Source organism: Panthera onca, chromosome X, assembly GCF_046562875.1.
Source record: "Panthera onca isolate mPanOnc1 chromosome X, mPanOnc1 haplotype 2, whole genome shotgun sequence".
In the NCBI taxonomy this organism is placed as follows: Eukaryota; Metazoa; Chordata; class Mammalia; order Carnivora; family Felidae; genus Panthera; species Panthera onca.
In genome coordinates, this window is record NC_138357.1 from 83175792 (window position 1) to 83188470 (window position 12679).

The following is a 12679-nucleotide window of genomic DNA, read 5'->3' on the forward strand; positions in this document are numbered from 1 at the left end:
CTGACACTACCCCAGCCCTCCATCACCTACGTGCACAGGCATGTTGAAGTAATCGGCTTTAAAGGAGTCAGCCATCTCGCCAAAGCTCTGCAGAGTGTATTCCCGGGTAGCCTGCTCAAAGCCAAAGGCTTCAGGGGGGCGCTTACACTCCTGAAACCCAAAGGAGAACATGTCACCAAGGTAGAGGGCACAGGGGTGGAGATTCCTCAAAAGCGGAGCTGGAATATGGGGTAGGAGCAGGGAACAAGAACAGCCCTAGGTCTGCACTCAAGGCCCCTGAGGCAGGCCTCACTTTATAGATCCACCTTTTTCTCCTAGCACCTCAGCTTAGTCTTTTCATTCCCCACATGCACTGCGCTGCCATGCTTTTGCTCTTTTCTTCCTTTAGGACTTTACTACCTAAACCATGAACTCAGACTTAAATATGCTATCCTATATTCTTCTGCCATTTTTTTCTCTTGGGCTAAAATAGGAGTTTAAGCAGGGTGTGTAAAGAAGCTTTCTTAATGCCCAGCCTGGAACTACAAGCCTGAGAAAATGGCACTGAATGTTCTAGTAGCTCAGAGGATGGAAAACGAAGGCACCAGCTCCTACGCTGTCAAACCCTACACTATTCCTGTTCTTTAGACTGTCTCAGAAGACAGGATGTTGAGTCTACCTCACTTTGTACCTATGTTCATGGTTTTAGATGAGAGCTGTATGTACCCCAGAGTTAGACTCATGTCTGAAAAATCAATGTCAATCTGGTCCACTGGCCCACAACCACTTAAAGAGAGCCAAGCAGAGTTGACAGCCTTCATTGTCTATGATACTACTGGCATCCAAACTCCTCCCTGAAGGAATCTCCACCACTACACCAAGGCCATTATGCACTGCCCCGGTCTCTTTCCTCAGCTGTGTGTGTGCACATGCACACCTAGTCTCTATGACCACAGCTGAGTCCCTAAGACAAGAGACCATCCACATTTGCTCTCCAGAAACCCACAGAGAAATGTAGATGAGTGCCCAGAATTTGGATGAAGGTAGAAAGCTCATGAAACAGACCTGACAGACAGACCAGGCCTCTCAGCCCTCACTGCTGCTTTAGATGCTCTCCTTACTTGTCCCTCTTGCACTAGGTACATTTGCCCCAAATACTCTTGCTCCAGCATGCCTCCATTCCCAGGTTTAGAAAGCCTGCCCATCTCTTCTAGTTAAAGCCTATATCACTGCAAACCAATCAAATTACCAAAACAAAAGGAAAACTAAGTATTATAACCATATGATGGACCCCCCCAAAAGAAAAATTAAATCATACCCATGAATAAATTTAATATAGAAAATGATCATAAAGTAGCAAATTAAAATATACAGTAAGAGCCCAAACTCGTTAAAGGTAGTTATATATATGCAACAACAAAAAGATGAGAAGAAAATATACCAGACTATTAACAATGGTTGTCTCTAGATGGTGAGATGATAGGTAATTTGTCTATTTTCCAAGCTTTCTAAAAAAAACAAAGAATAAAAAACTTGGAAATCAAAAGAACAACTTTTTCTTCATATTCCTGTTCTCCAAATCTCATTCCTGACACATTCCCTGATTACTACCCTTAGTCATCTTCCTCTCCTCTGAACTTCTACACCTCAGAGTTTCTAACACGTAATTTAGCATTTGACTATACATCAGCATACCATATGTCCAATCATGACTCTCACTGCCCCAGGTGGTTTGGGAGCTCCCAGAGAACGTAAGCAAAGGCTAAGTCTCCTCCTCTTCTTTCTCCTAACACTCTGCCCAGCCTAGCCCCACGCTGGAACCCAAAATATTAAACTGTGGCTGAACTAGGAAGCTGTTCTCAATAAGGCCAGATGAAGGAAGGCAAAAATACCCTATGGGGCAGACATGAGCTGGGGCTGGGAAGGCCTTACCGCCATGACACACTTTGGGCACCTCCAGACACCCTTGGGAATCTCAGGCAGAGGAGGCAGCAGGCAGAAGATGTGGTAGTTGTCATCACAGCCATCACACAGCAGAAGCTTGTCATCCTCATCCCCTCGGGAACACATCCGGCAAACATAGGACTCGATCTGCCAGGGAAAGGAGGCAACAGTTCATCAATCTAAGCCCTGTCCAGCCTTCAAACTGTCCTCCAGACAGTACTCTAGTCCACATAACTCTCCAAAAGAAACCCACCATGCTTGCTGGCTAGATCATTCATAGCCCTGTGACAGGCTAGTCATGCTAGTTCTGGAGTTTAACTGTGTGCACATACCATCTCCCCAAATAAACTGGTAGAGCTGTGAGAGCGGAGTCTTTATCATTCAGTCGTGAATCTCCTATTTTTATTCATTCAACAAACACTGAGCACTTATGTGTTCAACACTGTGCTGGACTCTGAAGTACAGCAATGAATAAATATGGCATCTGCCTCCTAAAGGCATACAGTACTCCAGAGACACATATTCATAAAAATTAAAGGGCAATGTGGCAATTGCCAATATCGGCCCATGAAGGGTACTATGGGAGCCTAGAGAAGGGAGCCCTCAAATCAGCCAGAGATAAGGAGGGATAGCCTTGAGGAAGGACTTCACTGAAAAGGGGACACTTGACAGTGACATTTGAAACTGACCAAAACCTGAATGCAAACTGAAGTCTGGCACTGGGGCAGAGCACAGGGGAAAACTTCCAGGCGGAAGAAACAGCATGTGCAAAGGGATGGGGGCAAGAAAGAGCATGGCGCATCTCGGGAAAAAACGAACATACCTACAAGTAGTTCAGTGTGGCTATAGCAGAGGAGTGAGGTGGGCAGTGCTGGGGAATGAGGCTAGAGGTCAGCAGGGACTGGATCATGCATGGTAATGAGGAGCTTAGCCTTTATCCTGAAGCAATGGAGAGGGAGTCTCCTTCTTTGGACCCTTCCAGCACTTCATGTTGACAGCACTTGATCACCCTTTCTTGTCCTCTGTTCCATGTGAGTTGGCCTTGTTTCCCCAATTAAGTGAGCTACCTGAAGGCAGGGCCCACCAGGCCCACTTTTGTGCTTAACGCAACCTGGTCCAGAGCCATGCTGGGGAAATGCTTGTTGAAGGGATGAGAAGCAGAGCATTAAGAAGTCAGGGCTGGGTCCTTACAAACTGGGCATTGCTGTGGTTCCTCCGCAGTCTCATGGTCATCTTGGTGCAGGGCTCTGGGCTGTGACTCAGCTCCTCCTTGCTCTCCAGGAAGGTCTTAGGTGAGGTTGACTCCACCTTCATATCCCCGCCTGACTCCTCCTTCACCACTACGGTGGGGGGACACTCAGGCCCTTCCTTATCTGGGAGAGGGAAGAGTGGCTCTAAAGTACAGGTCTAGAACAGTCAGGGCCCCGCCTCCTCTCCCCAGGCGAAGCCACCATCCTTCACACTGCCCCAGCCTGTCAGGCCTCACCTTTCTTCCGCAGAGTCTTATCCTTGGCCATGAGGCCCAGGCCCATCATCTTGGGGCCTGCCCCATAGATCTGTAGCTTCTTCAGTTCCGGATTCTTTTCAATGTCTTCTTCCGTGGGTTCCGGCTGGGAGAAAAAAAGGAAATGAATCAAGCCTGCTATCTGAGGCAGACTGCCCATCCTAAAAGAACAATAGCTTGGACTATATATCACTTGAGCTCATGCCAGGGACTAAGGCAAGGGCAGGCCTGGGCAAGAATTCAGAGCTGCTTTTTGGAAACTAGGGTTAAGTGAGCTCCCCACTCAGCCCTCTCTTGGAAAAAAATTAAGATGCAATTTGTTTTCCCAACTGTAAAACAAGAATATTAACTCCTACCTTACAGGGAGGCTTACAAAGAGTTTTGGGGATAACATATATAAAGAAATCTAACAGTGTTTGACACTACCAATAAATGACAGTGACTAATACAATCTGCTAAATGACATGCTTCGGTGAGCCCAGGGACAATGTCTATCTTATTCTACTGTATCCCCAGTGCCTAGAAGAATGTCTGGCACACAAGCTTCTGCCTAAAGCTAGGATACAGGTATAAGGGAAAAGAAGAGTTCTACCCCTACGAGCAGAGTGAGTCAGGAAAGAACAAGATAGGCAAGAAGGGCCGACATAGAAAAGATACTGTATGAGGAGATCAAGACCCAGCTCAGAAGCTGGAGGGGGGCACACTTCTGCTCAGAACTCAGAGAGTGGAGAGAAGAAAAGTGGAACAGGGAACAGAACTCTGGTCAGAGGAAGGGAGAGGACTCCCACCTCCAAAGCTCTGAGTTAGAAGTGAAGTACTCACATCAGGCTGCAGTCTCTTGGCCCGCCGGCCATAGCTATTGAACTTGGAAGGTTGCACGGACTGTCGAAGGGGGATACTGTGGGGTTTGTATTCCTTGTCCTTTTCCTCATTATCAAATGGACGTGTGTTGCACTGCTGGGGACAAGTGAGGAGTAAGGGTGAGGGTATGGGGCCCTAGACCCCAACAATGACTTCCCTCTACCCTTACCCGATGGCAAACCAAGCTGTGGCTGCACCCACATGGCCCACACCAAAAGGCCATGCTCAACTGGTCGTTACCAATGACACCAGCACACAGTCTGATAATTCTCTTGCCTTTGCTTAGGTCATTCCTCCTTCAAACCACCTCCCCACAACCATCTCCCTAACTAAATCAGATGCCATCTCTTCCCAGACCTCTCCAAGTCCAAAATGTCTCTCCCTCCTTGGAATTCCTTTATCAGTTAAAACCTTGTTATATATTGGATAGTAGGCTGGCCCTATGGGCAACTCCAGGACCTCTGATCCTGGGCAGCATGGAAGAGAATAAGCACCACTAAAAAAGGGTAGAGTCTAGCTCCCAGGTCTCCAGTTCTCTGAACCAGTTCCATTAAGAGCCAAGTGTGGGAGATCTGCATCTGGTGTGGGGGGGAAAGCCTTTTCCCACCCCAGCCTGGCATCCTTACCACCAGGTTGGCTCCAGACTGGTACATCTCATAGGGGTAAACGATGCGTTCATAGTGGGAGCGTAGCAGGGAACCAATGTTTTTGCCTGGTGGGTAGTTGAGGCGCTGGGCCACCCGGGCCCACCGACGGTCTTTGCAGATGGCTTCATAGCCACCTTCCTCCACCACGATCTGCAGGGACAAGCAGGAAGGGATGTGGATGTGCTGTGTGTATGTACATGAGGGAATAGGCCTGCAGAAAGGGAAATGAGAACAAGTCCGGCCCCTCGCTTCAGTGAGGACTATTCCCTCCTTCTACCACCACCACTCAGATTCAAATTGCAGTAGGAGACACCAAGAAGTTCTGACAACAGCTCATGTGCTACCAGGCTGTGCCCCTCCACTGCAGCCTAGAGATCTAATATCCAAACCAAGGGAGCCCCCAGAGTACCAAGGATATTAAGGGGTGGGGAGGGGTTTGAGAAAAACCTTCTCTTACTTTGCTGAGGCTGTAGAGGTCCAAGATCCGCCGTTCTACATTGGGAATTTTTAAGGAGGAGCCCTGGATTTCCCAGAATTTGGCAATCTGGTCCAAATAGTTCAGCTTCACTCTTGTCTGGGCCTGGAGAAGAAATTGCTCAAAGAGGATGGCCTCCCCCTCCACCTGAGCCCCATCTTCTGGCCTAATCTTAGGAGAGAAGAACGTGTACAGAGCAGCCCACCATCCAAGGCCTCTCCCCGTGAAATGGATCCCAAACTCTAGGCAGTGCTTAGCCCACCTCTCTCTCATCTCTGCCACCTTCTAGTCAATAGGATAAGCCCAAGGCTCCAAAACAGAGAGGGTTAGGTCACAACAGCTCTCTCAATCTCTTCGACAAGGCTGTGTGAATATCACCATTCCTGTTACAGACAGCCTCTGTTTCCTTAAGTCACAGAGCAGGTATCAAGAGATCTGAACGTCAAATAACTTAAGTTTCAGCTTGTTTCCTGCTATTGATTTGCTTGTATAGCCTTCTATTCTCTGAAACTCCATTTTCTGATTATAAGGGGGAACTAACATAACTGCCCAGTCCACTTACTCCAGAAGGGTGGAGTTATGAGAGAAACAGTGAAGACCCTCTGGAAACTCCAGAACTGTATCTAAGTTCTAGGCATGTTTCAGATTGAAGGCTCCAAAAGAGCACATTTACCTCTTCTTATGCACCACAGAACTTGTCCCATGGTGGCTGAAGGCTGAGAGTGCATGCTGGAGACAGAATGGCCTAAAGAACTAAGAGACAGTATACCAAAGCAGCACTGGCACCTGACCAACCCAGGACCCGATGTGGGCCAAGTATCCTAGGAACAAGGCATGTACCTTGCTTGCTTCCCTGAAATCTCAGTGACCCAAGAAAGGCTCCCCAAGGCTCTAAGTCTAGAACCACCTTGCCCTGGTCAGATAGCCTAATTCTATGGAGAACTAGATAAGTCACTACCATTCACCGCCTTGCTCAGATCCCATTAGAAGAACAGAAACAGTTCTATTTCATAGATGGGGAAAACTAAGGTCTATTTGTGGAAAGAAACAACCTATGGCTATTTAACTGTGGAAACCTGGAAGAGGCCAGCAACTCTACTCCCTCCATCTTAGCTTTCCAATCTTGGCTTCTTCCTTGCTCCTCCCCATCAACAGCCAGCACAGTATCTCTAGAAAACCTGCCCTTGTCCCATGCTAGGTGACACCTTGCACTAGCTGTACCTCCATAGATCCATTTCTTTAAGGAACTTATACCCCATTCATGAGATGATTTTTTTCCCTGACCAGGACAGCTCCTAGACTGACCCTACAACAGTGGTTCTCAATGAGGAACAATTTTGCTCCCTGGGGGGATATTTAGCAATGCCTGGAGACATTTTTGATTGTTATAACTGGGAAAAGGTATTACTGGCATCTAACAAGTAGAAGCCGAGGGTACTGATAAACTTCCTACAATGCATAGGATAGCCCCTCCGTGACAAAAAATTATCTGGGCCAAAATGTCAATAGCATCAAGCTTGAAGAACTGTAGTCTAGAAACAAGGAAGCTTTTAGGTCATAAGTTTCCAGTAGGGCCCAATACACTCCCCCTCCCCAGGGCATCTAGTAAGGTTTATGGATACATAATGAGAGAGAAAGGTGGTAACATAGTTCTCAACTGTATCTTCCCTGGGAAACTCCAGGATCTTCCTAGGAACTGGTTTCAAAGCACACACTCTCATTATCCCAGGGCATTCTCAAGCCCTTAGTGGAGAACCTCACCTATCCATGCACAGGGCCTGGACTTCCTGTACAGAAAAGGGAGAGGGAAAAGCCTACCTGCCTGACCCCTGTCCAAGTTTATAACCATTCTAGCCTTGATAAAGACCAGTTCTTGTGTTGTTCCTGCCCCTCTACCTCATGTCCCACCTCACCAAGCCCCATAGAAGGCAGGCCAGAAGCACAGGATTGTGGATGAATTGGATAATGAGACCACATTCAGCTGGCCAAGCATGAAAGGGCTCAGCCAACCCCCTATTTCCCTTTTGTTGACTCAGTTACAGTAGGCTGGCTGACAGGGGACTTTCAGAAGTAGCAAACCTTTAGGGAAAGGGACGTTCCTAGTCTTTGAGCTATCATATTAGAGATCCTAAATGCTCCTGCTCTTGGTTATACACAGAGCTCTAAAGCTTCCTCTATGACCTCCATGCAACTTCACAGGAGAGAGAATAAAGGCATAGTCAGGTAAAGCACCTTAGCTCAAGAAGGTATGAGGGCAGTGGAATCGGAGTTCACATATCCAACCCCGCCACCAGCTGCTAGTCTTCTCACCTCTAGTTCATTCAGCCTCTGGATTCGGGGAGTAAACCTGAAGTTGTCCACTTCTACAGCAAAGGGTGGCTGCCAGTCCTGGGGGGTTACACAGAGGGGAAAGGGAGTTGAGTTATTCCAGCATAGTGCAAGGCCAGAGGGCACCACAAGCAGCTCAGCACCCCATTTGTGCCTTCCCAGACCTCTGGCCACCCCAGGCCCTTTAACTTGGCAAACACCCAACCCACTACCTGCCCCCCAGAACTCACCACAGGGCCCTAGAAGTCCCTCAAGTCCATACTCAATGCCCCAAGCATTGAAATTTCTCCCAAGTCCCTCCAACAGTACAGCACCAGGATTTCAAGAAAGAGAGAGATGGGGCCCAAAACAGTTGACCTCAAACTCTCCCTACATCCACATTAACTCCTTGTTCCCCAGGCATGTACTGTAGGACACAGTCTGGAAGTACTGGTAAGCACAGGGATCTGGAGTCAGAAGACCTGGGTTCATGTTCTAGCTCCACTACCTACTAGCTGTGGGATTTTACTTTTCTGAACCTGTTTTCTCATCTGTAAGGTGGGAATATGAACACTTGCCCTGGTTTCGTCATAATACTGATACAGCAAATTAAATTGGTTTTCAAATGAAAAATGTTATTCAAAGGAGTCATCCTTAAGACCTGGTATCTTAAGCTAACTCCACCACCTAATATACATGTAGGGTAGCTCAGCTCCAATTCTGGCAGGATTTAAAGGTTCGGGCCTTTAATCTCTTCTCTCAGTTTAAAGGGCCTGAGACATGTGCTGCAGGGAAAAGCAAGGGATGGGGAGCAAGAATCTGCATCATTCACTCAGTCTGGAAGACTTCCTGTGGGTCCTCTCTCAAACACCTGCCTGGTACAGGAAAAGGTGGGGGGGGGGGGGAAGCGGGGGAAAGGGCTAGTGATGGGATACCCAATCATGGTCGCAAAGAATAGGAGAATTTGAGGAGAAGGAAGTTGCGGAAGGATAATGAAAGTGGGGGGTAACTGCCATGCCAAGTTGAGGCTTGTTGTGTCCTACCAAAGGGTAACTGTGGGGAGCCCCTCCCTGATGGCCTTTTCTCCAAAACCTCCCATGCAGTCCTCTCCTCCCCAAAGCCCTAGCTCCTGCTGGGGTGGTAAAAACCACCCAGAGTAACCTAGACCAATGCTCTCATTTTATGAATGGGGAAAGTGAGGCCCAGATATGAATTGCGATTTCTCCAAAATCATATGCTGATTGAGTGGTAGAGTCAGACTAGAACCCAGGTCTTCAGACCTCCAGTCAAGGCTTTGTACACCAGGATACCAGTGTTTATACACACATGCATACATATGGAAGTGGGGGGGTAGTAAAAGAGAAGAAAAAGCTGTTGGCCTTTTCTGCACACACACTTTTAGAAAAGAGGCCAGAGGACTCTTACTTGCAGGCACACATACTCCCCTCAATCCCCCAACCCTCCAGCCGAAGCAGGTTTGCGGCAAACACCTGGGGCTCAGTGAAGCAGGGGCAAATTAAAAAAAAAAAAAAAAGAAAGAAAGAAAAGAGAGAGAAAAGAGACTAAAATGGTATGGCTCAAGCCCAGACAAGCTCCTCATGCCCTCTTGCCCCCCACCAGTAGGGCACTCCCCTTAGCGCAGGTAGAAAGGTACTCAAACCCAAAACTCCAGGAACCCTTCTTTCCTGCTGAATCAAGTTCTGGATAAGAATAAGCACAGCATCAAGCAACCGGACAGGAAATGGCAGAACCGAATCCTAGAGCAGGAGCTGTGGGTGCAACAGATAGCTGGGGAAGGTCCAGCAAACCCCCACCCAGCTCTCCCTGGAACCTACGAGCTCCCTCATTCTGCCTTCAGTCTCCTACTCCTGTGTGCCAAACACACCCGTATTATTAAGATGGTGATAAAAAAGTTGGCTACCCGATGCAGGAAGCAAGAGCCTTCCAAGATCCCCTGGGTCTACTCCAGGGTACCAACACTCTCCTCCCACCTTCCCCAAGAGCAGCAGTCAACTGTCTAGCAATTCAAAGCCCAAATCGCCCTTCCTCAGGCAAACCTCCAATTTCCAAGCACCCACCCATACACAGGTTCCCAGCCTGGCTGAAGCACCACTTGGGCAAGGGCTTCGAATTCCAGCTAGATGGCCTGGCTGCCTAAAGGTGGCGTACGAGCAGCTCTACAAGAGGAAAAAACTGAACAAAACCAGAGAGACTAGGTCTCCTGGATTTGAGGGAAGTACACTGTTGGGGTAGAGAAGCATAACAAAAGATGGCCTCCCGCAGGTCACACACACACTAGGGATGTGTCACTTTTCCCCTTCCTGGTCCCCCAAGGAAGGGTAACAACACCTGCACAAGGCCAGCCTGCCCAATAAGTCTAAGGCAGAAAAACAGAAATTCAGGCCTCAGCTACCCTCTGTGTCAGATACGATTCCTTGCCTGCTGGACCACTTCAGGGAGTGCCTTCTTGAGGCTGCCCAGGACTCCAGCCTCTCCCTTCTGCTAGCCTTTTTGACTTCTCGCTACCAAATGCCACTCCTTCACCATGAACAAGGATACCTCAAAGATCTATGGCCAGGCTCCAACAAGGGAAAAATTAGTATACCCAACACCTCCCAAAAGATCCATTTGAAACTAGCCTAGATCTGTGGCTGAACACCAGAAAACACCAAGATGGACAAGGAGGCCTGTGGTGCCCTCCTCAGGTGGCAGTGAGGCTTCCCATCCGGTTTCAGCCAGGAGACACCTACTCAAAAACACCCTGTTCCAAACTCAATTCCTGTCCTTGGAATCCCAAGTGGTGACTGAACAACACATACCATCATTTCTCCTCCATGCCAGCAAGGTGGCAGCCTATCCTAGCCCTTGGGGGACTTCTCGCGGCCCTGAGGCCAGGCCTAGGAACAAAGATATGCCCTTTGTCATTGACCTCTGGAAATCAAGTGTTCTAAAGGAGACAGACTTCCATAGCTCCATTCTGTTTTGGGGAGTCCAAGAATACCCTATCCTCTGGGACCTGCTACATCCTGGGACAGAACACAGTACAAAATCTTCTGGGAAGGACTCATACCCCACTGTCAAGCCGGCTGGTCCAAGCCTACCCATAGGAGCCAGGTCTGGGGGGATGGGGGGTGATGTGCAGGGAAGGATATTGCCTTCAGCTAGGAAAAGAAGGGGATAATTCGCTAATCCCATCTCAGGGGAGCCAGATAGAACATTTCCTGTAATAGAATTTCCTGATCTACTAGGCCAGGACATTATCATAGATGGATTGGTCTGACAGGGCGTGAGTAAATATGAGTCAACCTACATAGGAGCAAACCAATGACCACATCAAACACCTTCGCAGTCACAATAATTACCACTTACCTAGCGCCTACTACACAGAGACTCTACCTAGCTTAATCCAATTCTCAAAATAAGCATTCAGGGGACTCAATTCACAGGCTCAGAGAGATTAAGTTACTTGTCCAAGGTCACACAGCTGGTAAGCTTCACAGTGGAATTTTGAACTCAGGTCTGTCTCCCTTTAGAGCTGTGATCTCTCCACTACAGCACATTGCCTGCCTCGAGGGAAGTGATGACAATAAACGGAAAAAAGCCTTGTTTGGTACAGCCTTGACCTGGGTGGTCCGGGATAACTGAGAGATGTGTAGATACCTCTCTGAACTCTCCCGGGTCCACTAGGCATCCCCGTTTTGAACCTCACCAGGAATGAATCTGAAAGGCGGAGTGAAAGTGGGGATGGGTCAGAGACCCAGGTCCCTTGGGCGCCTCACACCGCTAGAGGACCCCTGGCCCCATATCATCTTTTCTCCGACCCGCGCCACATCCACAACGGTCCCAGCCACCCCCATTTCTCCACACCCCGAGCTGCCCTCCGCCCCAGAGTTCTCCACAAGCTACGCTAGTTCTTCATCCCTGGCCTCGCTGCCGGCGACCACTGACCCCGAGACTTACCGCGGGTGGGCGGATCTTGCAAATGCCCGACTTCTCGGCGATGGGCCGGATTTTCGCGATGTAGCCAAGAGGGTCTCGGAACTCGGCCCAGCTAGGCTCGAACACCGGGCACTCCGGCGGCGGTAGGAAGTCGTCGGACCCCGGCTCCATGGTGGGCCCTAGGACTTGGACGGCTCGGACCGCCCTTAAGGACTCATGGCGGACACCGCGGTATGAAGCCGAGGCACTGCTCGGGGACTAGGCCCTAAGCGGGGCGGCCGCCGCCCGCCGAGGGCCTTGGGGGGCGTGTAGCTGCCACGCTCTGAGAGGCTCAGGCTGGAGCTACTGCTACCGCCTCTTCGTCCTGCCTCGTTCCTTCCAAACTCTGCCGCTGCCTCCCAACTACCGCAGCCTTCACCACTACAGTTACCTCCCAGCCGCCGCGGCCTTCGGCGCCGCCGCCGCCATCTTGGTTTGTCAGCGTCTCCTCCCCCCTCCCCTCACCACAACAAACCGGATCCCTCCGCGGTGTGTCCCTCCGAGCCTCGTATACCTTGCGTGAGGCCAAACTCTAAGACACTTTCATCCCATGGAGACCTAGCTGAATCTGCAGGCATGGGTTCCCTATTTGGAAGCAGGGACGCAAAAGTACCTGCCAGACTGAGAGCAAATAGTCCACCACGGTGGCGGAGGAGCAAAGCCGTAATTCGACTGTCGGAACCTTTTTCCGGTGGACCGGGGGCGCACGTTTAAAGGCCAGTGATGCGCATGCGCGTTATGAAGAGAGACCGGAAGAGGAGCTGGCGTTAGTGGGTGGTGGGTCCAAATTGGCTCCCCCCTCTATGACCTCAGCCCTGGCGCGAGCCCCGCCCCAACAATTTCTTCTCCAGGATCTTTCCCGTGTGGGCCTCAGAAGGCGGCTTTGGGTGCCTGCTGGCATGCAGGTTGAGGGAGACGTGGGAGTTCCCAGCTCTAGGCGCTGACACCGCTGGGGCTTTGAAAGAAGGAAGACAAAAATGTTGC

The 12679-nt window shown here is 49.6% G+C and overlaps 1 protein-coding gene across 15 annotated transcripts in view; it reads right to left on the reverse strand.

Moving 5' to 3' along the window:
* The window catches only part of KDM5C (lysine demethylase 5C), a 32552-nt gene extending 20217 nt beyond the window's left edge, over positions 1–12335 (reverse strand). For 7 of the 15 annotated variants that reach the window (XM_081792686.1, XM_081792687.1, XM_081792689.1 and 4 more), the window contains exons 1-9: positions 11678–12334; positions 7721–7798; positions 5393–5515; positions 4915–5085; positions 4250–4384; positions 3410–3533; positions 3115–3296; positions 1912–2070; positions 31–150 (exon numbers count right to left, since the gene is read on the reverse strand). In XM_081792686.1, the coding sequence (XP_081648812.1) occupies positions 31–150; positions 1912–2070; positions 3115–3296; positions 3410–3533; positions 4250–4384; positions 4915–5085; positions 5393–5515; positions 7721–7798; positions 11678–11827 (1242 nt within the window). In that variant the 5' untranslated portion in view covers positions 11828–12334. Of the gene's footprint in view, positions 1–30; positions 151–1911; positions 2071–2746; positions 3076–3114; positions 3297–3409; positions 3534–4249; positions 4385–4914; positions 5086–5392; positions 5516–7720; positions 7799–11677 lie in introns of those variants that run through there. The other 8 variants (XM_081792681.1, XM_081792683.1, XM_081792685.1 and 5 more) reach the window with 7 other exon arrangements.
* Positions 12336–12679: the final 344 nt, after the last annotated feature.